At 42.4% G+C, this 23,593-nt stretch overlaps 1 protein-coding gene across 4 annotated transcripts in view; it reads left to right on the top strand.

The window, feature by feature from the left end:
* Positions 1 to 23,593, top strand: part of STARD13 (StAR related lipid transfer domain containing 13) — a 194,737-nt gene that overhangs the window by 135,257 nt on the left and 35,887 nt on the right. For 3 of the 4 annotated variants that reach the window (XM_053386034.1, XM_053386031.1, XM_053386030.1), the window contains 2 exons: positions 17,715 to 17,786; positions 20,131 to 20,212. In XM_053386034.1, the coding sequence (XP_053242009.1) occupies positions 17,715 to 17,786; positions 20,131 to 20,212 (154 nt within the window). Of the gene's footprint in view, positions 1 to 17,714; positions 17,787 to 20,130; positions 20,213 to 23,593 lie in introns of those variants that run through there. The other variant, XM_053386033.1, reaches the window with a different exon arrangement.

The following is a 23,593-nucleotide window of genomic DNA, read 5'->3' as shown; positions in this document are numbered from 1 at the left end:
TGACAAACAGATGTTTTCATGAGTAGGCTCTCTTGGGAATCGCACCGGTGTATATAAAATGTTATAACTAGCTCTTGTGAGAAAGGGAAAGGGAAGCAGTTTTTTATGTCTGGTATGGAGAACACTTGTTTGGAACATAGCCTTCTATAGCCCTCATCCTAGTTGCTTCTTGCATGAAGAATAGTGAAGTCAGTCCACTACTTTTTAAATGGTTTACAAATTTCTATAAAATACCAGATCAGAATTTTGTGGAAATATCTTGGCAGTCCCACCACCCTTTTAGTTGACTCAGCCAACAGCCGCTCATTGTACTTCTTTAAGCTTCCTGGCAACACTGCCCTACAGAACCATAGATTTTTTGGGTTCATAATGATATGGATGAGTTCAGTAAGTCTGACTATAAAATCTGGAGCAAGTCCCCTCCTCACTATAGCTAAACATATTAACCATTTATACCAGAGTAATTTGAGATTGCTCAGTGTTTGAAGATCACAGGCTAAGACTGCAGTCTTACGTATTACTTGCACACAATATGTTTTTGTGGCACTCATTTCAGCTGCCCGCGCAGCAAAATTCTAAGCATGTTCTCTCAGAAACAAATTCCCCTATGTTCAGTGAGTATACTTCCTACTAACTGTTTGGGGTTGCTGCCTTTAAACTTAAGCCCATAGGTCTAGCCCGAAGCTGCTTTTCCGTGTGTCATGTTCCAAGTTATTTCAAGTGGACTGTTCCACAATAAAGGCATATCCCATCATTGTTGGTCATAATCAAGATAAAGTTGGTCATCTCTTAAGTCCCACTGAAAGCGATGGGACCTGGAATTAGTCTTAGGGTGAGAATTGTGCCAATCCTTTGGGTGTGGGCCTCTCACACATTATTTTATATATTCACTGAGGAGGTGTGTTGATGCAGTCCTTGCCATGTAGAGTGAATCTTTTTCAATGAGTTTCTGAATGGCTTCTTGGCTTTATACATGTCCTCCATGTTGCTCCTCATCTTGCCTCTCTCCCACCTTTCCTAGCTAGTATACCCAATGTATGCATGCCTTTTTCACTTTCCCCTCCCTGCTGTCTGATGGGCTGTTGGTTGCCCACTCCTCAGTATAGATTACAGACCAGCTGACTCTCCCACTTCAGGTGAGAAATACTCTAGATTTGGGGACTGATACCCCTTCCTCTTGCTTTGAATTCTAATGTCCAGCTGCCTTTGTTCTTCTCAGTTCCACCTTCATTCGGTTGCCCAAACAATATTGTTGACAATTCATGTGATCCAAAGCTGGCAAGGGCAGCAAAACGATTTGCTTTGATCTACCAACGCAAGAACTATGTTTGCAAGATCAAAGTCAACTGCTTTGCTACGCCACTCAAGTCCTGTGCAATCCAATAAGCACTTTGCAAAACAGCTAAATACATTTAACACAGTAATGTACTTTTTAACCTGCAGAATTCCTGACTCATTCATCACATCCAAGATTTGGGTTAGAGGGATGGCATCCATGCAGACGAGTTCGGGCTGCTCTCTTTGCATATTCTGAATGATGTCAGAATAATCCTTAGAAATATGAAACATTCCAAACCTTTGAAATTTTAGAACTATTGCAGTGATTAGCAAATCCATCAGAGGTTTTATGCCACAATACACCAGTCATTCACGGCACCCTTCCCTGCTCATCTAGTAGTAGTAGCAGTCCCCTAGCAAACAGTCAAGAAGCAACAATCTGCCTAGGCATTTTTTTCAAGGCAGAGAGAGGCAGAGGGAAAGAACAGACAGCATTTTCAACAATCTGGAATGCCTCTCCTAGCACCACGTTATTGATGTCAAGGAGTACCAGAGTGGTGTAGTGGTTAGAGAGCTAGACTAGGACTTGGGAGACCAGGGTTCAACTCTCCACTCAGACACAACACTCAGTCTCTCAGCCTAACCTGCCTTGTAGAGCTGTTGTGAGGATAATGTGAGGAAGAGGAGAAATAAATGCAAATTCAAGGAAGAGGAAGAGGGTACCATATGAAAGAGGAAGTAAGACAGGAAGGGCACAGGCAGGAAGAGTGAAAGGATGGGCAAGTGGTCATTAAAAATGCATATATTAAATGAAAGTTTGTTTTACACAGAGGGACATAGGTAATACCCAGAATACACACACACACACATACACATTTCTTGGAAATTAAATATGATAGTGTTTTCTTAAGAACATTTAGCTGAATTACAAGAATTGTCGTCAGGGGACAAAACCCACATTCATTCCATTGTATGCCTTGGGCTTGGACTTGTGTATCCCCTATGTGGAATGTTTGGTATTTGGTGCTTTGTTTTTGTGGATGGCATTAGTGGGGAAAGGTTGTCTAAAAAAGCAACTCAGGGGGATGGCAAGTAGAGACAAAGACACCATTACGGAGCCTGTGGTTTGAGTGAACTGTTTATCATGCTAACTTAGAGATTGTAGATTGAAATCATGCGGCACACAATTCTGATGAAAACAAATCAACAACTGGTTTCCTAGCAAGGAAGATATGCACAACATTGCCCTTCCCTTTCATTTAAGGCAAGTCCTTTCTGGGATTTATTGAAGCAAACTTCAATTCAGACACCTTCCTGGCCTTTAAAGGAAGCTTCGTTCCAACAACCTCCTGAAGTTCTCTAAAGAAAAGTTACTCAATTAGCAGATAAACGGGCAGCATTATTAGTTTCAGTAACTCATGGAGGGGAGGGCAGTATTTCATGCCTAAGAGGACCACCTCTGCCTCCCACTTGTGTTTTTAGACTGGCCTGTGTTGTTGCTCCCTTCTCTGTTCAGTTATCTGTGTTGAAGCACCTCGATTGTGCAGAGAAAGGAAGGGAGACCTCAATGGAATCCACAAGTCCGCCCCCCTCCCCCGGCAGCAAGGAGGGCCAGGAGTCGCAGGACAATGCATAGCTCCAAATGAGCAATTTGTTCTAATAAAGTTTGGGAGCAGATTGGGCCTTGTTAAACCTCCCCCTCCCCACCAGACTAAGAGTATTAGTAGAGCCTGCTAGATCAGGCTAATAATAATTATAATTACAATAATTTATTATTTGTACCCCACCAACTTCCAACAAAGATTAAAAATATATTAAAATGCCACACATTAAAAACTTCCCTAAACAGGGCCAACTTCAGATGTCTTCTAAAAGTCAGATAGTTGCTTATTTCCTTGACCTGATGGGAGGGCGTTCCACAGGGAGGGCGCCACTACCAAGAAGGCGCTCTGCCTGGTTCCCTGTAGCTTTGCTTCTCGCAGTGAGGGAACTGCCAGAAGGCCCTCGGCGCTGGACCTCAGTGTCTGGGCTGAACAATGGGGGTAAAGACGCTCCTTCAGGTATACTGGCCAATGGTCCCTGTAGCCCCACATACTGTTCTCACAGTGGCCAACCAGATGCCTGAGAGTAAGTCTCATCCTGTACCGACTGAGCTATTCCATAGCCTTCTCCTTGGTCTGCCTCCTGAACCACTGAACCAGGGAGGTACTGGGGGGGGGGCATACAGGCCCTGCTGACTGTCAGCCTCAGTAGACTACTGCTGTCCAACAGAAGGTTCAGACCCCTGAACTGGGTCTTCAGCCTCTGACTCAAGACATGACAGCAGCCTGATAAAAACAGTAGCTCTGGGGGCCATGAGCAAAGGTAGCAGTCAGACCCCCCCATCTGTAATTCAACCAAGACAACTCTGAGTCATTTAAGCAGGATAGATATTTTTTAAGCAGCCTTGTCTGTCCAGTGTTCTTATATACGGTATTTGTATTTATTGTATCATTCCTACTCTAGAACTACTCAGTGAGGTTTATATTACATCTCACAGTGGGCTGCATATTCCTGTCAATTGCATATGGTGAGGCTTAGCAAATCCTAACTCTGCAGAAAATGGTACCCTCCAGCAAGTAAGCAAGCAGTGCTACAGGGAATGCCAGTCATACAAAGTGCAGCAATTTCCATAGGGGTAGTAAATATAGTGGTTGTTAAGCAGATTTTTATAGAATTGGTGGTGGATTCATGGGAGGGGAGAGAAGATAACTTTATCAAACCCACAGAAAAAGAAATCAGAAGGTACATGCCTTGGAAAAAGTATATACCTTCATTCCAGCAGCAGTTACTTCCTTGTGATGTAGGCAAAAGCGGTATTCTTGCATACACTGCATTATATGCAGTACTCAGCTACATTAGTAAGGAAACAGTTTTTTTGAATGTGTTATAAACATGCAACACCAGATGGTGCCAGAGAGTAAAAAAAAATTCTATGCGGTTTTCCATAGCGTTTTTTCCCCTTTTGTTATAATGATTTAATTTCCGACTTATTTATAGTGGTTTTTTCTTGCATGTAGATCCACCCCAGGTTATCAATTAGACCAGTTGTGGGGAACCTTTGGCCCTCTAAATATTGCTGAAATACCACTCCCATCAACCTCAGGAAGCATGGTCAATGGCCAGGGGTGATAGAAGCTGCAGTTTAGCAACATCTGGAGGCCCAAAGATCCCCACACCCGAGTTAACACTACACAGCTGAGTAGTCACAACTGTAATATACATTCCATCTGCCTGTAGCCTGGTCTGATTTTTAGCTCAGTGTTTTGGCCATTACTTGCTTAAGTGTGTGTGTATGTTGTTGGCATCTGTCTTGAGAGACAATGGAGTGTGCCTCTGGGGGTGAAGTCAAACCGCTGTGTTAGCAGCACTGAAGTGATCTTCCTGGGGTGCAAATCTGGGCAGTGTATATGGAGGACCTGGGCTGCCCAGGAGACGATAACCCCCCCTGGGCCTTGCTGATGTGGTCCAGGGGAAAGCAGAGTAATATGTTTGGCACTAGCTTGGCTGTAGGAATTGCCAGAAGGAGGAGTACAAGGTGCCATCCAGTCACCTTAGGGACTTCACTCCAGATTTGTGTAGGATTTACTCTTTAACCTTTTCTTCTCCCAAAGATATCCTGCAAAGCAGCGGAGGTTTAGGATCACAGTTTTCCTTCTCCTAGATGGGTTATGTTCCCAGGTTGGCAAGCAATTCCCTCTACAGCACATGCAAAAACTGCCTTCTTGACCCCACTATTGGTCTCATCCGCTCAACCCACCAGAGCTTGTATTTGCATGCAGAGGGAGTCCTTAGCCTAATGAGGGTTTGAGACCCATCAGCTACCCTCCCCTGGTTTAGCCGACCAGTCGAAGCTGTTCCCAGGGTGTGGCCACTGTCGCATGCTGACAGCCTCCAGGAGCCCCAGGTGAGAGCTGAGTGAAGGGTGGGGACCAAAGCTAGACAAACTACCCCAGAAAGAGCATGACATGTCCCCCAGAGGTGCTACTCCTCCCCTACCACCACAGATGAGGAGGGGAGGAGACTGACTGGGAAGGAGAGTCTGAACTGGAAGCATAGTGTTGTCTTACATCAAGGGAAGTCAATGTGGAGCCCTCCAGATGTTGTTGAACATCATAACCAATATGACCATGGTAAGAAGGGTTGATGGAATTGTAGTCCATATCGGATCGCACCATGTTGGCCAGCCTTAGATGCATTAGATGCCATTATTCACCTATATGATGCTGCAACCACTCCTCCTGCAGTGTCCTCTTGGGAAGACAAGGAAATCAGGCAGAACTGCATCTTTGAACATGCAATGGGGTCTTCTAAGGTTTGCTTCATTAGTCAACCTCAGTGCATTAAGTGGTAGCTATAATTTTTTAACACATTGGAGATGCATAAATGAAGACCTTTGTCTTCATTGAGAAATTGTCCATACTGTCAACTGCCGTATTTTTCCGTGTATAAGACGATGGTTTTTGCTAAAAAAAAAAAAGGCAAAAATTGGGTGTCATCTTATAGACGGATAATGAATGCAGAGGGGGGACTTGTGATTAACGGCAGCAGCAAGCAGGAGATTGGCAGCGGCGATTGGGCGGGTGATTGGCAGCTGTGGTGAGGTGGGCAGGCAATTGGTGGCTGTGACAAGTGGGTGGGTGGCAAGCGGGCAGACAATTGGCAGTTTCGGCGAGGTGTGCAATTGGCAGTGGCTGTGGCAAGCGGTTGGCAGAGGCGGGCAGGTGGGTGAGTGATTGGCAGAAGTTGCCTCCCCCCAAAAGCTAAACAACTTAATTTCTTAATTTGGGGTTAAAAAAAAATAGGGGGTGTCTTATACATGGGAGCGTCTTATACACTGAAAAATACTGTAATCCCCATAGCAGATGACCTTAGTATATGTTTTCACTCCGAAATACATCAATTTATTCAAATGTCATTTTGCCCCTCCATTTTTGTCTCTTTACTGGTGTGTAGTTTGATGCTTGTTTTCAACTGGATGTACCCAAATTTGCAATGTTAAAACTACTGAGCATAAGAAACAGAGTCTCTCCATTGCCATCAATGGCAATTTTAATTCACTTTAAGTCATATTATGTATACACTTTAGGAGCTGTACATTATAACAATGCGCTGAAGAAGAGGAATGTGTTTTTCTTGGATTGATGCCAAACCCTTAACTTCAGATACCATGTATGAGAAATTTCAACATCTTGTTTTGAGAAATTATTCCAGGAATCCTGTTAAACAATATGGACCGCATTAATCTAGAAATAAGTTCCTTGTACTTACCAGAAGAAACTGCCATGCAGTTCGCCTATACATTCTCCCATGTCCACTTCCTCTACTCCTCTTATAATAGATTTAATAACCTTCCCACAGATCATTTCCTGGGGCGCAACAGCCATTTGTTGTAGATGGTTAATGGCCTGAGGCTGTACCTCAGGCTGTCAGCTCCTCCAAGTTGCTCATTAATCCTTAGATACACACTCGGCTGCAGACAGAATTCCTCACATCTTCAGCGTGTTCTGCCAGCCATATTCTATTTCATGGCCCCATAGTTCTGGACAGATTCACTGGAGTCATTATGCTCCTTTGCCTATACTTATTTTGAAAAGGTCCACATGACTGGGGGGTTTTTTAACATGTTTTGTTGGTTAGTTGGTTTTGTGCAATCCTATTTCTTCTTCTTCTTTGGGAAATAGCATTTTCTTATGCCAAAAAAGGGGGCATGAGCATATTATCTTAACATATTATAGTGCTACCTCGGGTTAAGAACTTAATTCGTTCTGGAGGTCTGTTCCTAACCTGAAACTGTTCTTAACCTGAGGTACCACTTTAGCTAATGGGGCCTCCCGCTTCCACCGCACGATTTCTGTTCCCATCCTGAAGCAAAGTTCTTAACCCGAGGTACTATTTCTGGGTTAGCGGAGTCTGTAACCTGAAGTGTCTGTAACCTGAGATACCACTGTAACAGGGTTGGTATGGGAAAAGCTGTGTCTTCGGGAAATCAGAGCCAATTTGTTTAGGGCTATAAAGGTGAGCGGCAGTACTTTGAAGTAGGCCCAGAAGTGGATTGTCAGCCAGTGAATCCAAAACTAATCACTCCCTCTAACAGCAAACTCTGGTAGTAAGTGCTGACAGGACTGCACCCAAAGCAGGGCCCCTGAGGATCTGTGCCGCACTGGGGTTGCCCCTTGCCTGCTTCCCTCTGTCTGTGCCCACTCACTCAGCTGCCTTTGCCAGGTCAGGGACCTCCATGGAAGTCGGCGCCTGTGTGTGGGAGCCTGGTTGTGCCCCCTCTAAAGTTTGCGCCCAGGGCCACAGCCCCCCTGGGGCCTCCCACGCTATGCCGCTGGAGTGGAGTGACCATTCACTGTGAGCTCCATGTTGATGATGATACAAGCATCCTGCTATTGGCAACCTAATTAGCACTTGTAGTGATATATTAAAAGTATTCACTGAGGTTACAGGCGATAAGATTGAATTTATTTCAGTCTTGAAGATTTAAGTTGTAATTTAGCATTTTGGACTCTCAGTCTGCATTTCCTTTGTCCAGGAATAGCTGCTTTAAGGTCAGCACCACCAGACTGATAAAAGTGGAATTTAATGTATTTCTCCCTTAATTAGCATATGAAGGAAGACATGCATTAAATTCCGTATTATAGGTTTGGTACTGTAGCTGCCTCCATGCCTGATCTGAACATTACTGCTGCCTTATGTGCTAACCTCCTAATGATGAGGTGACTATTAGCATTACAAATTCTGCAATTCAAGTTGTAACCCCCCACCCAAAAAAGCTAACTGCAAATGTTTGATGTGGTTCTACTTCTAAAAGTGTAAAGCATTCAAAGTCAATGTGAATTCATTATGTTACCATGGCTTTTTAAGAAAAGATTCCCCACCCTCGCTAATAGTACTTGCCCCTTTTGAAATGTTAACACTGTAAACATAAATACAGTGGTAATAACTAAAGCTCCTATTGAAATCATGGTGTGTTATAGTCAGAAAGAAAAACATTTAGCCGAGTTAGCACTAATATTTTCAGAAATGAACAGATCCTGATTTGGGTTCTCTCTTTAAAGCAAATCAGATAGCTATTATGCTGGTTTCCAGAATAGGGGTGGTCTTCAACTAAGATTTACTCAGGAGTAGACCCATGGAAATTAATGGACATGGCTAAGTTATAAAGTTGACTGAATCGGCTTTATCTTAGTGGCTTACAAGGGCAAACATTGTACCATATAAAGGAGCAGTCACTGGGAGGGTTTCAGGAAGAGATGAGTCTCTCCAGTTCGGCCTGGCAATTTGTTGTGGAGTTTTTATCCAAGGTTAAGGTTCCTAGGCTCTTCCTTGACCAATAGGTCATTCAGAACTGAGTTACAGTATCAGTCTGGCTAATACTGATTGGCCAAGATGGGGAGCTGACACCTTTCCAAAGCATTCCAAGGACTGCACTTTGGTAAATTATAGCAGGCCAACCAAATGTTGGCTCTGTTTTGTAGATCAAGGGTTGGGTACATCAGGCTCAGGGACCAAATGTGCCCCTCTAGGCCTTGGGGTTCTCCTCAGCCCACCATATGCCCTTCTGTATCCAGACACCTCTCCCCTCAGGCCATACCCCCAGCCAGCCCTGTTCTGTGTCCTCAAGTGTTTTTGCCTAAGGCGGTGTCCTTGAATTTTGAAAGCGCCTTTTGCTTACCTGGCTGAAGATAGAGGGAGGTGTGGATATAAAAGTCCCTGGGTTTTGCTTGGCCAGAATGTAGCTTGGAATATCTTGTCCAAAGGTCACACTGCACATCCCTTGTCTATTCCCCCAGAAATTGCCCTTGAGGGAATCCAGCCCTCCCTCCCTGCTGCTGTTGTAGATGATCTTGCCATGAAAGAACAAGTGGAATATGCATTCTTCAGCACACAATACAGACGGAAGAGTTATTTCTCATATCTAGTTAAACTGAGACTCTGTGATTTATTCTGCCAATTTAATAGCCACAAGGGATAGGGATGATTAAAACTTTAATAATGTATAATGCCGAGCCTCTGTACAAAGTCAACACTGTGTCATCAAGACCCCTCTTGTTTCCAATAAACTTGATCACATAATTTAGGAAGCATTCTGAGCTCTTATGGGAGGAATTGAAAAATAGGAAACACTAAAATAGGAAACATGAAGGCCAAGGAAGCCAAACTTAGTAGCAATGTATCACTAAGTACCAGTATGTGGACCAAGAACTCCCAGAAGTGCAAGCTGGATTTAGAAGAGGCAGAGGAACCAGAGACCAAATTGCAAACATGCGCTGGATTATGGAGAAAGCTAGAGAGTTCCAGAAAGACATCTACTTCTGCTTCATTGACTATGCAAAAGCCTTGACTGTGTCGACCACAGCAAACTATGGCAAGTTCTTAAAGAAATGGGAGTGCCTGATCACCTCATCTGTCTCCTGAGAAATCTCTATGTGGGACAAGAAGCTACAGTTAGAACTGGATATGGAACAACTGATTGGTTCAAAACTGGGAAAGGAGTACGACAAGGCTGTATAATGTCTCCCTGCTTATTTAACTTATATGCAGAATTCATCATGCGAAAGGCTGGGCTGGATGAATCCAAAGCCGGAATTAAGATTGCCGGAAGAAATATCAACAACCTCAGATATGCAGATGACACAACCTTGGTGGCAGAAAGTGAGGAGGAATTAAAGAACCTTTTATTGAGGGTGAAAGAGGAGAGCGCAAAATATGGTCTGAAGCTCAACATCAAAAAAACGAAGATCATGGCCACTGGTCCCATCACCTCCTGGCAAATAGAAGGGGAAGAAATGGAGGCAGTAAGAGATTTTACTTTCTTGGGCTCCATGATCACTGCAGATGGTGACAGCAGTCACGAAATTAAAAGACGCCTGCTTCTTGGGAGAAAAGCAATGACCAACCTAGACAGCATCTTAAAAAGTAGAGACATCACCTTGCCAACAAAGGTCCGTATAGTTAAAGCTATGGTTTTCCCAGTAGTGATGTATGGAAGTGAGAGCTGGACCATAAAGAAGGCTGATCGCCGAAGAATTGATGCTTTTGAATTATGGTGCTAGAGGAGACTCTTGAGAGTCCCATGGACTGCAAGAAGATCAAACGTATCCATTCTTAAGGAAATCAGCCCTGAGTGCTCACTGGAAGAACAGATCGTGAAGCTGAGGCTCCAATACTTTGGCCACCTCATGAGAAGAGAAGACTCCCTGGAAAAGACCCTGATGTTGGGGAAGATGGAGGGCACAAGGAGAAGGGGACGACAGAGGATGAGATGGTTGGATGGTGTTCTTGAAGCTACCAGCATGAGTTTGATCAAACTGCGGGAGGCAGTGGAGGACAGAAGTGCCTGGCGTGCTCTGGTCCATGGGGTCACGAAGAGTCAGACACGACTAAACGACTAAACAACAACAACAACAACAACAACATCACTAAGTACATTTATTTTATCTGTGTAGTAGCTATTTGGAACTTGGTAGCTTGCAGACATTTTTGCGACCCATACCTAAATCAATGCAATATGTTGCCTATCCTGTTTTGGATCTTACAAAAAAAAAATAACATAAAGTGCCGAAAATTGCTTGGTGCTGTACAAACCTTTAAAATAATACACAGCCGTCCCAAGGCCAAAGGAAGCTGGTCCAGTAGGACAAAAGGGGCAGTGCCCCACCAACTTCAGTCTGCCCTTTGCCAGTCCCCAACTGCCTAACATCCTAGGTAAAGGTAAAGGGACCCCTGACCATTAGGTCCACTCATGGCCGACTCTGGGATTGCTGCACTCATCTTGCTTTATTGGCCGAGGGAGCCGGTGTACAGCTTCCAGGTCATGTGGCCAGTATGACTAAGCCACTTCTGGCGAACCAGAGCAGCGCACAGAAACGCCGTTTACCTTCCTGCCAGAGCAGTACCTATTTATCTACTTGCACTTTGACGTGCTTTCAAACTGCTAGGTTGGCAGGAGCAGGGACCAAACAACGGGAGCTCACTCCGTCATGGGGATTTGAACCGCCAACCTTCTGATTGGCAAGTCCTAGGCTCTGTGGTTTAACCCACAGCGCCACCCGCGTCCCAATAGGCCTAACATCCTATTGCCCAACAATTGGGGTGTCCCTGCCTGTCATTTGCTTTGTCTCCGCCTCCTGTTGATCTCCCTGTCTTCCTATTGGTTCCATTGGACACCAGGCCCCATTGCCATAGGCTTATCATCTGAAGCTTCCTGGAACTGGGATTTTCTGGAGCAGATGCTGTAACTAAAGTCTACATAAAACAAATGTAGGAAAAAGAGACTCCTTATGCTATCCTGCTGCTTTTGCAAATGTTTTATTGCATCATATTTTTTCCGGGGGGGGGGCCATTACTGTTCCCAAGACAGGAATATGCACATTTGCTTTTTATGTTGTGGCTCATAAATGTGCAGTCTCAATACTGTAGTCTTAGCTGGGAAATCTGCATAATCAGGATGTATCCAAGGGAACCAATTTAAGCTTAAGGATGCTTTTAAGAGAAATGATTGTAGTGTTGATTAGAATGGTAGCTCTTCTCAGTTGGGAAGCCTTCATTTGATTTACCATCCCTTGAAGTGCTTGAGTTCTCAGGCCCATTCAGATTTTTGTCTTTATTACTGTGTTAACCATTTATGCATTATCAGGCTGGTGTTTGTTCAGATACTGGGTTAACATAGAAGGATATGCTTGAAAGGCTACTGAGGGTAGGAGGGGAGCTAATGGGTTGTATTCTGCAGGCTTCACCAGTCTGGTGCCATCCAGATGCTTGGATCTCAGCTCCCATCATCCGCAGCCAGAAGTGTCGGTGGTCAGGGATGATGGGCGTTGTAGTGCAGCAAATTGTAGAGGACACCAAGTTGGTGAGGGCAGGTATACCGTGTCTATCTCTGCCAGACATGTACTCTTCATTCTCTTCTTCTAAGGAACTGAGTAAAACAGCTTTCCTTGGCAGACTGGAGTGAAGACTTGGACTTGCGAGTCGGTGAAGGGGGTGTGTCAGACGGAGCCGATTGGCAGACCTTAGCGATGTGGCCCCTTCTGGAACACTTCCTACAGATGGCGTCTCTGAATCGACACTTGGCACGGGAATGGTTGCCTCCGCAGCCGGCACATTCCGGTTGGCCCTTGGACTTCTGTTGGAACTTCCTGCGCTCCCGCTTTGTCTGGTGCACGTCATCGTCTTCACTGGAGGATGCCTCATCACTGCTGGCCTCTTCATGATGCACTGGAACTGGCTTCCTAGCAAGACACGGGCTGCTGGACTTGCGGATCTCCTGGGCGGAGCGTTCAGCAGCTTCTGAGGCCACAGCCTCCTCAATGGCTTTCTGTAGCATGAGGTCTGGCTTGGCGAGGAGACGCCGTTGCAGATGGATGTCCCGGACCCCGCAGACGATTCGATCCATCAGGGCATCATCTAAGTCTCGGAACTCACAGTGCATGGCAGCCTGTCTGAGGGCAGTGGTGTAGTTGCTGATTGACTCCCCCTCTGCCTGGTTCCGGTGGTAAAACGCATGGCAGGCAGCAATCTTGGACGGCTTTGGTGCGTAGTGGTTGCGGAGCTTCTCTTGGATCGTGTCCCATGGTGTTGCCTCGACTGCTTCAGGCGCAACCAATGCTCGGGCCGTCTCAAACACCTCAGGCCCACAGAGGCTGAGTAATAGGCCCCGCTTCCGATCCTTTGATACTGCTGTCAGCTCGTTGGCTTGGAGGTAGCAGTCGAACCGAGCGAGGTAGGAGTCCCATGATCCAGAGGCTGGCGCAAACGGCGGTAGAGGCACAAGTGAAGCCATGATTCCGATGCCGGAGAGAAGGGCGATGGATGGAACACAGTGCTCTCGCCAGAACGGTCAGCTCTGAATTGGTTCTGTCCAGTGATTTCGCTCAGTGATTTCGCTCTGTGATTCAGCTCAGTTCAGAGGATGGCCGCATCTGGCTGTGCTCTGATGTCCACTGATCCCACCTTCGTCGCCAGTGTTGAATAGTGGGTAGACATGGCAGACGACACAGCGATTTCTCCAAAGCAGCTCTTTATTTTGTATGCTGGAACAGAAAACTGAACTGCAAGCAGCTCAGCCGGCCTGCTTTTATAGCTATCAACATTGTAGCAACAACAACCCAGGGTTTCCCGCCTAAAATAACTGACGTGGACCTGAGTGAAAACTATACAGCTGTAACACTTCTCCTCTGCGTGCGCACACACAGTTATTTTTCCATTCACAAATCACCTTTAAAGAGGCAAAAGACTGTGTGAATATCCTCTAAACTCCTTTATATAAAGGTACATGGTTGCCCAGTGACAGCTACAATGGAGGCCTGGATGCCCTTGAGTCACAGTGAAAGAGGGTTTAAGAAAAACCAAATTGCTGCATTTATTGGAGTCCTACTGGTGCTGTTACATTCTTCAAAGGGTGCAAGAACAAACAGAAATACCGCTTTGGAAGTCATATTTCTTCGAATCATTGTTTTACTAATTGCATCGCAGGGTGTGAAATCATTTTAATGCTTTCTGTATTTGAAAATCTCATTACCAGGATTCAATTGAGCGTGCATGATACAACATACATGCACTCATTTCAATTTAACTTTTGAGGTGTTTATATGTGATTTTTTTTATTTATTTTTAAAAAACCAGCACTACAAGTTATCATGTGGTTGCTCAGAGATGCCTATGCATCATTTCTGGGACATTTATGGAAATGTTCCAATGACATGGAATCTCATCGCCTACTTACAGTATCCCCCACTGTATCTGCTTTGGAACAAGCAAGCATTGATTTTCATTTTCATTTTTGACAGCAATAACAAAACCCTATGTAGAAAAGTAGCCAGTAGGCTCAATCACATATCCTTGTTAAAAGCCTTTCCTACCTCCTTTTGCAGGAGCAATATTGCACTAGTTCAAAGGAGACAGGGTTGACTCCACACTCCTTAAGATGTGGTGCATGGCATGCTGATAGAACTATTTGTGCAGTCAAGTGACAGCACTCAAGGATCTTTTACTCAGTGTGGATCCTTCATCAGTTCAGGGATGAAACTCTTTCACACATTTTATTGATTCACTGATTCCTAGCTGTGTGCATTAAAATAGCCCCATGCACTCTCTTTCTCTCACGCACAGACACATTCTGCTAGCATAGTCACTTAGTTGCACTGGTTGAAAGGAGACATAACAATATTTTGGTTAAAAAAGAAAAAGTGTTGATAAAGTTTTACAAGAGTTTTTACCTCTCCCAGCAACTCTTCATCGTTATTTATTCCTTATACCTCAATTGCTGCACAAAAGTTAAAAGAGACATGACGTTACCCATATGCTTACAGTCTAATAAATCTTACTACCCAAATATTGCTCATGTATACCCAAGTCTACTTGCAAGCCACACAAAAGTTAAATGTTAAACACAAGAGTGTTTTGCAGACGTGACAAAAATTGGAACCTAAAATATAACCCACTATGGATACAGTTGTTGGGAATTGTACAGTTTATTTGTTCCGTAAGCCTGGATTTTAAAAGGTGGAATATAAATGCAATAATCATGATGATGATGATGTAGCACATTTTATTTTTTTGCCAAATATGTAATGAACAATATTGGATCATGGTGGAACTATCACCCTTTCAGTGCTCAGGTGTGTTGCAGTTAAGAGCTATATTGTAGTTAAGAGTGTCATGTAGACTGCTCTCAGGTGCTATAATCGGAGAACAAGCCACTCATAAGCTCCTTCCTCAGCTCTCACAGTTTATTGTTTTGCCTGACAAACTTGTTTAATTGTAACTATGGTTTGTTTGAAAAAGCCAACTTCAAACTATTGATTATGCTGTTGGTTTGTTTCAACCAACCGTAGTTCAGATTAACCACGGTTTAGGGTTCAGACATAACATTACATTGCAGTTTTAAAAAATGAAATTAATGTTTGTGAATCCCTCCTCTTGACTGAGCTGGAAGAGGGGAAAGAGAGCACCTGAGCCCAGGGCTTGCTGCAGTTCATTCCCATCACAATGAATTATTATTTTTAATGATGTCCAAGTGTGGTCTGATGATTTATCATGATGTCAAAATGAGAACTCAATGTACTAACAGGAGACTGATGGAAGTTACTTTTAAAAAAAAGAAAAGGTTTGTGAACAAGTTAAAAACTAAGGTTTTAGAGAAAAACTTAACATCAATTGAAAAAGAGAGGTTTCAGAATGAGACGGGATTGACCGTGGTTAAGAAAGTGAAATACCTGGGGATAAATATGACAGCTAAAAATGGGAATTTATTTAAAGATAACTATGAAAAATGCTGGATGGAAGTGAAAAAAGATTTAGAAATCTGGTCAAATTTAAAGCTTTCCTTGTTGGGCCGAATTGCAGCTATAAAAATGAATGTATTGCCTAGAATGTTGTTTTTGTTTCAAACGTTACAAATTGTGAACAAGATGGATTGTTTCAAGAAGTGGCAGAAAGATATTTCTAGATTTGTCTGGCAGGGCAAGAAGCCCAGAATAAAATTTAAAATACTAACTGATGTAAAGGAAAGGGGTGGATTTGCCCTGCCAGACTTTAAACTTTACTATGAATCAGCAGCATTCTGCTGGTTGAAAGATTGGCTGCTACTTGAGAACACAGACATATTGGATTTAGAAGGTTTTAACAATGTTTTTGGATGGCATGCATATTTGTGGTACGACAAGGTTAAAGCACATAAAGCATTTAAAAATCATATTGTCAGGAAAGCATTGTTTAATGTTTGGATAAGATATAAGGATTTATTGGAAAATAAAACCCCAAGGTGGTTGTCACCAATGGAAGCAAAAGCTCAGAAAAAGCTCAATATGGAGGCCAAATGGCCGAAATATTGGGAAATTTTGGAACAAGAAGGAGATAGACTGAAATTGCAGAGTTTTGAGAAACTAAAAAACAAAGTGTGAGATTGGCTTCACTATTATCAGATAATGGAGGCATATAACTTGGACAAAAAAATTGTCTTCCAGGTGGAAAAATCAAAATTAGAAACAGAGCTGTTAGAACCTAAAACTAAGATTTTGTCAAAGATGTATAACTTGCTGTTGAAATGGAACACTCAGGATGAAACGGTGAAATCTGCTATGATTAAATGGGCACAAGACGTTGGACATGACATTATGTTTGCTGACTGGGAACAGTTATGGACCACAGGTATTAAGTTTACGGCATGTAATGCCTTAAGAGAGAATATTATGAAAATGATTTACAGGTGGTACATGACCCCAGTCAAGCTTGCAAAAATTTATCATTTGCCCAATAATAAATGCTGGAAATGTAAAGAAAATGAAGGTACATTCTTTCACCTTTGGTGGACGTGCCCAAGGATTAAGGCTTTCTGGGAAATGATTTATAACGAAATGAAAAAGGTATTTAAATATACCTTCCTGAAGAAACCAGAGGCCTTTCTTCTGGGCATTGTCGGCCAATTGGTGCCAAAGAAGGACAGAACTTTTTTTATGTACGCTACAACAGCAGCAAGAATACTCATTGCAAAGTATTGGAAGACACAAGATCTACCCACTCTGGAAGAATGGCAGATGAAGGTGATGGACTATATGGGATTGGCACAAATGACTGGCAGAATCCGAGACCAGGGAGAAGGGTCGGCGGAAGAAGATTGGAAGAAATTTAAAGACTATTTACAGAAATATTGCAAAATTAATGAATGTTAGAATGATGTCGGATAGAAATTAAGTGGTTTCCAGCTGTAATGCATTAAGAGAATATGGAAAAAAAGGTTTAGAAATAGGTTTAAATTTATTGATAAGGATTTGCTGAATTAACAATTTGAATGGGAATACAAAAAAGGGAGGTATGAGGAGGTCTGGGAAATAAGTTAACGAAAAATAAGTAATGATATTTTATGTGTTTTTTAACTATTTTTATTTTTGTATTTTTGTTATTTTTGATTTTTGATTTTTGATTTTTATTGTATTATTATTGAAAACTTTAATAAATATTCTTTTAAAAAAAATTAGGTTTGATAAATAAATCTTAATTATGTGACCTAATAAAGAATCCATGAAAGCCCTGGTCTTATATGTCTATCATACGGAAATTGCATGGTTTTATCGAGCAAAATGTGTTTTCTCCCCAGGTTGCTGAAATTATGACATTATTGGCATGAAAAGCCAATTATTATTATTTTTTTAAATCCAAAATTAGTGGCTCTGACTTTTTAAAAACAGAACTGAATTTAGTATGAAAGGATACCGATAAAATTCACTTTGATACAAAATCAAAATGCTTTGTCCTGTCACATTTGTGACAGAACCTTATTTTTCAATGCACGCTGCTTACGTTGTGAGCTGTATTTCTGTTAATTGTGGCCTAAAAATACCAAAGGCATCAAACTCAGTATTAAAACTTTCCATTTTTTTCTTACCCAGAAATTGAGGCGAAGGAGGCCTGTGACTGGTTGCGAGCTGCTGGATTCCCACAGTATGCACAACTGTACGAAGGTATGTTTTGGGGGCAGTGCAACAACTGCTCCACTTTTCTTGAATTGTAGGGATAGTCTGCCTCAGCACTGAACCAACAACATTCACCATCTTCCAAAGCAGATAGAACAATCTTTTTTAGACTTCATCCAGGCAAAACAGAGTTGCTGTTTTAGTCAATAGGAGAAGCAATTCAGGGTATAATCCTATTTTGTACTTTCCTTAAAGACCATGTTCTCAGTTTGGGATGCTTGTGGACCCTGTTTTGCTTCTGGGGAAACAGGTAGTCGCAGGACCAGATTAAGACCATGGCAGCCCATAACCATTTAAAAGATTTTGGTGGCCCCATATAGATCTAATTCAAAATATAAACAATAATAAACTTTAAAATAAAAGTATGTTTTTTTTAATGATACAAAACCTACAGTATGTTATTCTCTTGTTAATTATGCTGTTTTAAATACATATTTTATATTTGACTTCCCTTAGTAATGTTTTCTTTTGAAATAAATTTGCTGTGATAAATGTGCATTCTGTAGTTGATCTCCTTTGTCATGTTATATTTTGAAATCTTTAAGGTAACATTTTAGTTTCCCATTAATTGTGTTGCCTTGAATGTATACTTTATATTTGACTTCCTTCAATAATGTTTTTTATTTGATGTTTGTAACCGCTTTGAGATTTTTTTCCTTAAAAATATATAGCGGTATAGAGATGAACTGAATAATAATCTTCGCAAATTTCAGCTGATGAAAAATAAAGCATCCAATAATTCCCCCCCCTTTGTAAACTGAGGCAATTTTGAGTCCCCAAAAATAGGGGGCATCTTATACACGGGGGCGTCTTATAGATGCAAAAATACAGTAATTCATCAGGAGGCCCTCTGTGAATCCCATTGCAAATACGAAGTCTGTTTGGTTGGGATACAGGACCAGGTGTTTTCTGCTGTGACACCAAGGTGGTTGGCCCCTTGTCCATTACCATATTGACTGCTTCCCAAAACCTTTGTTGGTTTGCTTTAGTCACCCACCCACCCCATTCTGTCATTGCAATACCTGGTTTCTGGTATTGTTTCACAGACTGTGTATTATTAATTTTTGTGAACCACCTTGAGGGATCCCATCAGGGACTGGCAGGTGGGATATACTTTATAATGTACAGTAAGGCTGGGAGTTCATGATGCTGTGTTTCATTGCTGTGGGAAGAGAGCATTCGTCTCGGCTGATAGTTGGTTATAGTTTTAAGAGCTGTGTGGTGCAGCAGGGGGCGCTCTCTTCAAATGACTTTTCCAAAAAATGTAACATTACACTTTTAAAATTAAAGACAGCTGAGTGGAGGTGGAGTGTTGTGACACTTGTTGTTAACAATGTCACACCTTTTGTCTTGTTCGTTTCCGTGTTGGGCTATGAAGGGCTACATCTGGACCTTAAAACAAATGATGTGCCAAACACACAATCTGAAATTGCACAAATGTTTTTTGTTTGTTTTTTAAAAGTAAGACAAGGTGCAGGGAGTTGGGGAGGCATAATCTGGACTGGAACCTGAGTGTGGTTGTTAGGAGGGCTTTAAAACCCTTTACCCTCCACCCTGCAGACTTTGCCTGAATCAGAGAACCCACAGCTGTATTGGAAGGAAATCCCCCAGTTGCCCAATTGCAAGTTTTTCTTACAATGCAAAAAGAAAGGGTTGATTTGGATTGTGGTTGCATTTAAGGAGAAAAGATGAATGCCTCTCACCAGGGTCACTATAGCCACACACTCTTATTCACTTTTTTTTTTACTTTTTAAAAAGCCATTCATGTAGTTCATCAGGTTTGGCCCTGAGTCACAAACTGCAATTCTTCACTCATAATGCTACTAAGTGGTTTGTGAAAAAGGGAAACACTTGTTATATTTCTGTTTAAAAATAAAAATAAGTTAACAGCTTTCATATTATTTGTGTTGTTAGCCGCTTAATGGAGTGGGTTTTGGACTACAATTCCTATCATCCCCAGCCAGCATGGCTAAAGGTCAGGGCTGATGGGAGTTGTAGTCCAACGATATATGGAGTGCACCAAGTAGGGGAAGGCTGGAATGGTCAACAACAACTGTAGTACTGATCAGTATTGCTTTGTTATTAGGAGACTGAAATATAAACCATCTGATTTCTTACTGTAGTTGGATGATGACATGCTGATGTTACCTTAGTTGACACATTTCAACGACTCCATTTGAACTTGGAAAAGGAAGTGATATTATCAGAAATTAAATGTGGAGGACATTTTGGTTTTCCCCTTCTGTTTGCAATTTAGTCTGGAATCATATTCAGCTCCTCTTGGAAGAAAATGTGTTTCCCACTCCAGTAACAGCTGCTTCTTCTCTTGTAGATTCCCAGTTTCCTATTGACATTGCTGCTGTAAAGAAAGACCATGATTTTCTTGACAAGGATCTTGTAGAACCTCTTTGTAGGTAAAGTGCATTTTTAATACTTGTTGTAATTTATTATGATGTTTATAGCGCTGCAAAGCATGCAGACAACCTTGTTTCGTGTATTATTCCTCCCTCCCAACAACATCTCTGTGGAGGAGATGATAAGGCTAAAGCCAGGTTGGGAGAGAGCCTGGTTTGTGTGCTAGAGTACAGTGGTACCTCTACTTATGGACGTGATCCGTTTCGGGGTGCTGTTCACACCCCAAAAAGTCCATAAGTAGAGTGCCTCTGTTGTGCGTGCGTAAAGTACGATAAGAGTGCTTCTGCACATGCGCGAAGTGCACAGATTGCTTCTGCGCGTGTGTGTGCAGCGAACCGGGAAGTAAATACTTCCAGGTTCGCCGCATTCGTAACCTGAAAAGCCGCAACGTGAAGCAAACGTAACACGAGGTATGACTGTACTCTGATCCCCTGCAAAGGAGGAGGTGAGGTTTGGTGTCAAGAAGTGGTGGGCAGGAGTAGGGTGCTTAATTCTTCTACCACCACCACCCACTTTTTCAGCACCCCACTTTTCCTCCATCCAAGATGCCAGGCCACCTTTGCTGCATTGTGGGAGAAATCAGCCAGGGTGGGAGCCAGGGGTAGCCAGAAGTAGAGTTAATTACCCCTCCTGACTAGAGGTTCTTTGCTGAGAATCATACCCTTCCTACTCATACTATTAGGTAAACCATGACCATTGACGTGGCCAAGTTCATTTCCCCAAAGCCATTGTGTCTTGATGTAAAGGAAACTTAATCATTGCAGAGTTGCCCTGATGCAGGAGACCTCCTGTATTGCTGCAAGTGTACCCTGGGCACAGTGCTGCATTTACTGCCTGTGACCCTGACATGCCCTTGGCCAAATTCCTTTGCAGCTGCTCAGTAACAGCTGCAGACTGGAGTCATAGGGAGTTAGGATTCCGATCAATTTTAAGGTGTCAGAAAATAACAAGGAAGAAGGGCAAAAGGCCACCCAGAAGGCAGCCCGGTTTTGGGAGATTTTACTCTACAACATTGTTATATTTATTATGGGCCATGTGGCTTTTGAGAGTGGAAAAAGAGTCTAGACATTTTCCTCTTCAGTCTCAAGGCTTTTCTGCAGTATCATTGAACTCCATATCGAACATGTTCTAGGTCTTATGGCTAATACATGCTCCCAAGTTTCTTTTTTAAAAACCACAACACTTTGAGCATTATTTATGAACGGGTACACACTGGCATGGCTGTAGCTTCTACTGGCAAAATGCAGGCAAGCAACAATCTCAATCAAAGGTTGGATGGCCATCTGTCATGGATGCTTTAGCTGAGATTCCAGCATTGCAGGACTACATCCTTCCCTTCCAACTCTATGGTTCTATGATTCTATGAATCAGGGGCCCTTCTTGTGTTGCATTTTTCACAATTATATATTTTATGCATATAATGAATGTTGCTATTGATGCATATTTTTGTACTTGTGGGAAACAGCTTCCAACAGAGTCCAAAACGTAACACACAAAAGCAAGCTTTCGTCATTGATCAAAATATCATTAACTATTGTTTCTGGGCTTGGAATCACTCTTGCCAAGGTTTTGACTCTTATTCCAATGACAGATGTACACAGATGGAGAATTGTGTCTTCTGCCATTGGCACGTCAAGAGGGTGCGAGAAATCCAGGCAGGCTGTATTTAATTGGAGACTCTGGAGACATAAAGACAACCATTAATCCTTTCATTTCATTGGAACAATCTGTTTCAAATGCTGGAAGGACCCCAGAAGATATGTCATCATCTTTCTGCTTTAAAATGTGGATAGCTAAATTAGTAAGCGGGAAATCGATCACAGACTTCACAAAAAATGTAACCTTGAGTCTTAAGGAAAGGAGTTATCTTTTAACGAAAATATTGGAGCAAAATGTGGACAGGAAACTGTTGCTGTTTTCAAGTAGATGAGAACTTTATGAGATTAGTTCACTTATAATAGTGACACCATTGATAGGGTCTATAGAAAACAGGTTATTTGATTGAAAGCTCTGCAGACCATGGTTACACTATAGAACTCTCGCAAGAGCAAGGAGCTCTTCTGCTGAAGCTACGTAGAGCTGAGGTCAGAGTTAAATGATAATGCCTTTTGTGTATGCATGTTAAAAGTGGTTTGAGAGAGACCTAATTGCCTGTGGGGTGCAGCTTATCCTATTATCAACCTCTAATAAACAAATATTTTCCCGAACCCCAAGATTTGTAGTGTTTATAAAATCTACAAAATATTTTGACTAGAAATACAACAAGAATATGTATACTCCAAAGACAACTATGGGGTATACATGCCACTTTCCATTCTTCTCCAATATTGCCAGTTTCCAATACTGAGTTTAGCTTAAGAGGTTCTATAGAAATTATGGGTGTTTTAAAAAGTCTTGTACTTAAAAATAAGTCCAACTGCAATCTGTGCACTTTTGATAATGTTTATTGCTTTGTATTGTAGTGAGAAATTAGAGGTGCAACTATTTCATTATTAAGATAGATAGAGCATTGCTGCTAATTTCGATTTCCTGTTGAAGCCCAGTGTTTATTTCATTCTCTTTCTAATACTGGGATTGTGTAAACGCCCTTCAGATTATGACAATCTATAATTTTCAGGCAGGTGGGCAGGGGTATTTATTATTTTTATTTATTGAATTTATATACCACCCTGTACCTGAAGGTCTCAGGGTGGTTCACAGAATAAATTCAAAATATAAAACCACAAAATACACAATGAAAATAAAACATCAACCCAATAACGCCGCTCCCCCCCAGGAGAACTTCCCTGGACAGAGCATTCCAGAGATGGGGAGCCACTGCAGAGAAGTCCCATTCTTGTGTTGTCACCATCTTGACTTCTCTAGGAGGAAGCCCACAAAGAAGGGCCTCAGAAGATGATCTCAGGGTCAGGGTAGGTTCATATGGGAAGAGGCAGTCCTTGAGGTATTGTGGTCCTGAGCTGGGTAGAGTGACAAAGAACATGGGAATTGCCTCAAAATTCCATTTCTGGTTGTGATGATAGGTATCCTGTCCTCAAGTCACCAAACTAGTTGCTACATTATCTAAATTGCAGGTGCAGTGGTACTTTGGTTGTTGAATTTAATCCATTCCAGGAGTCCGTTCAACTCCTGGAACCATTCAAAAACCAAGGTGCGGCTTCCAATTGGCTGCAGGAGCTTCTTGCACTCAGTCGGAAGCTACGGAAGCCGCGTTGGACGTTCGGCTTCCAAAAAACGTTTGCAAACCGGAACGCTTACTTCCGGGACCCAAACCAGAACACTTATTTCCGGGAGCCAATTTGTTCGGGAGCCAAGCCATTCGACAATTAAGGTACCACTGTATGTACATATTTCTGCACCCCAGTCTTGTGGATAGAAAT

This window comes from Podarcis raffonei, chromosome 4 (genome assembly GCF_027172205.1).
Source record: "Podarcis raffonei isolate rPodRaf1 chromosome 4, rPodRaf1.pri, whole genome shotgun sequence".
In the NCBI taxonomy this organism is placed as follows: domain Eukaryota; kingdom Metazoa; phylum Chordata; class Lepidosauria; order Squamata; family Lacertidae; genus Podarcis; species Podarcis raffonei.
The sequence above is the reverse complement of the archived record's forward strand: the minus strand, read 5'-3'. Positions and strand labels throughout refer to the sequence as shown.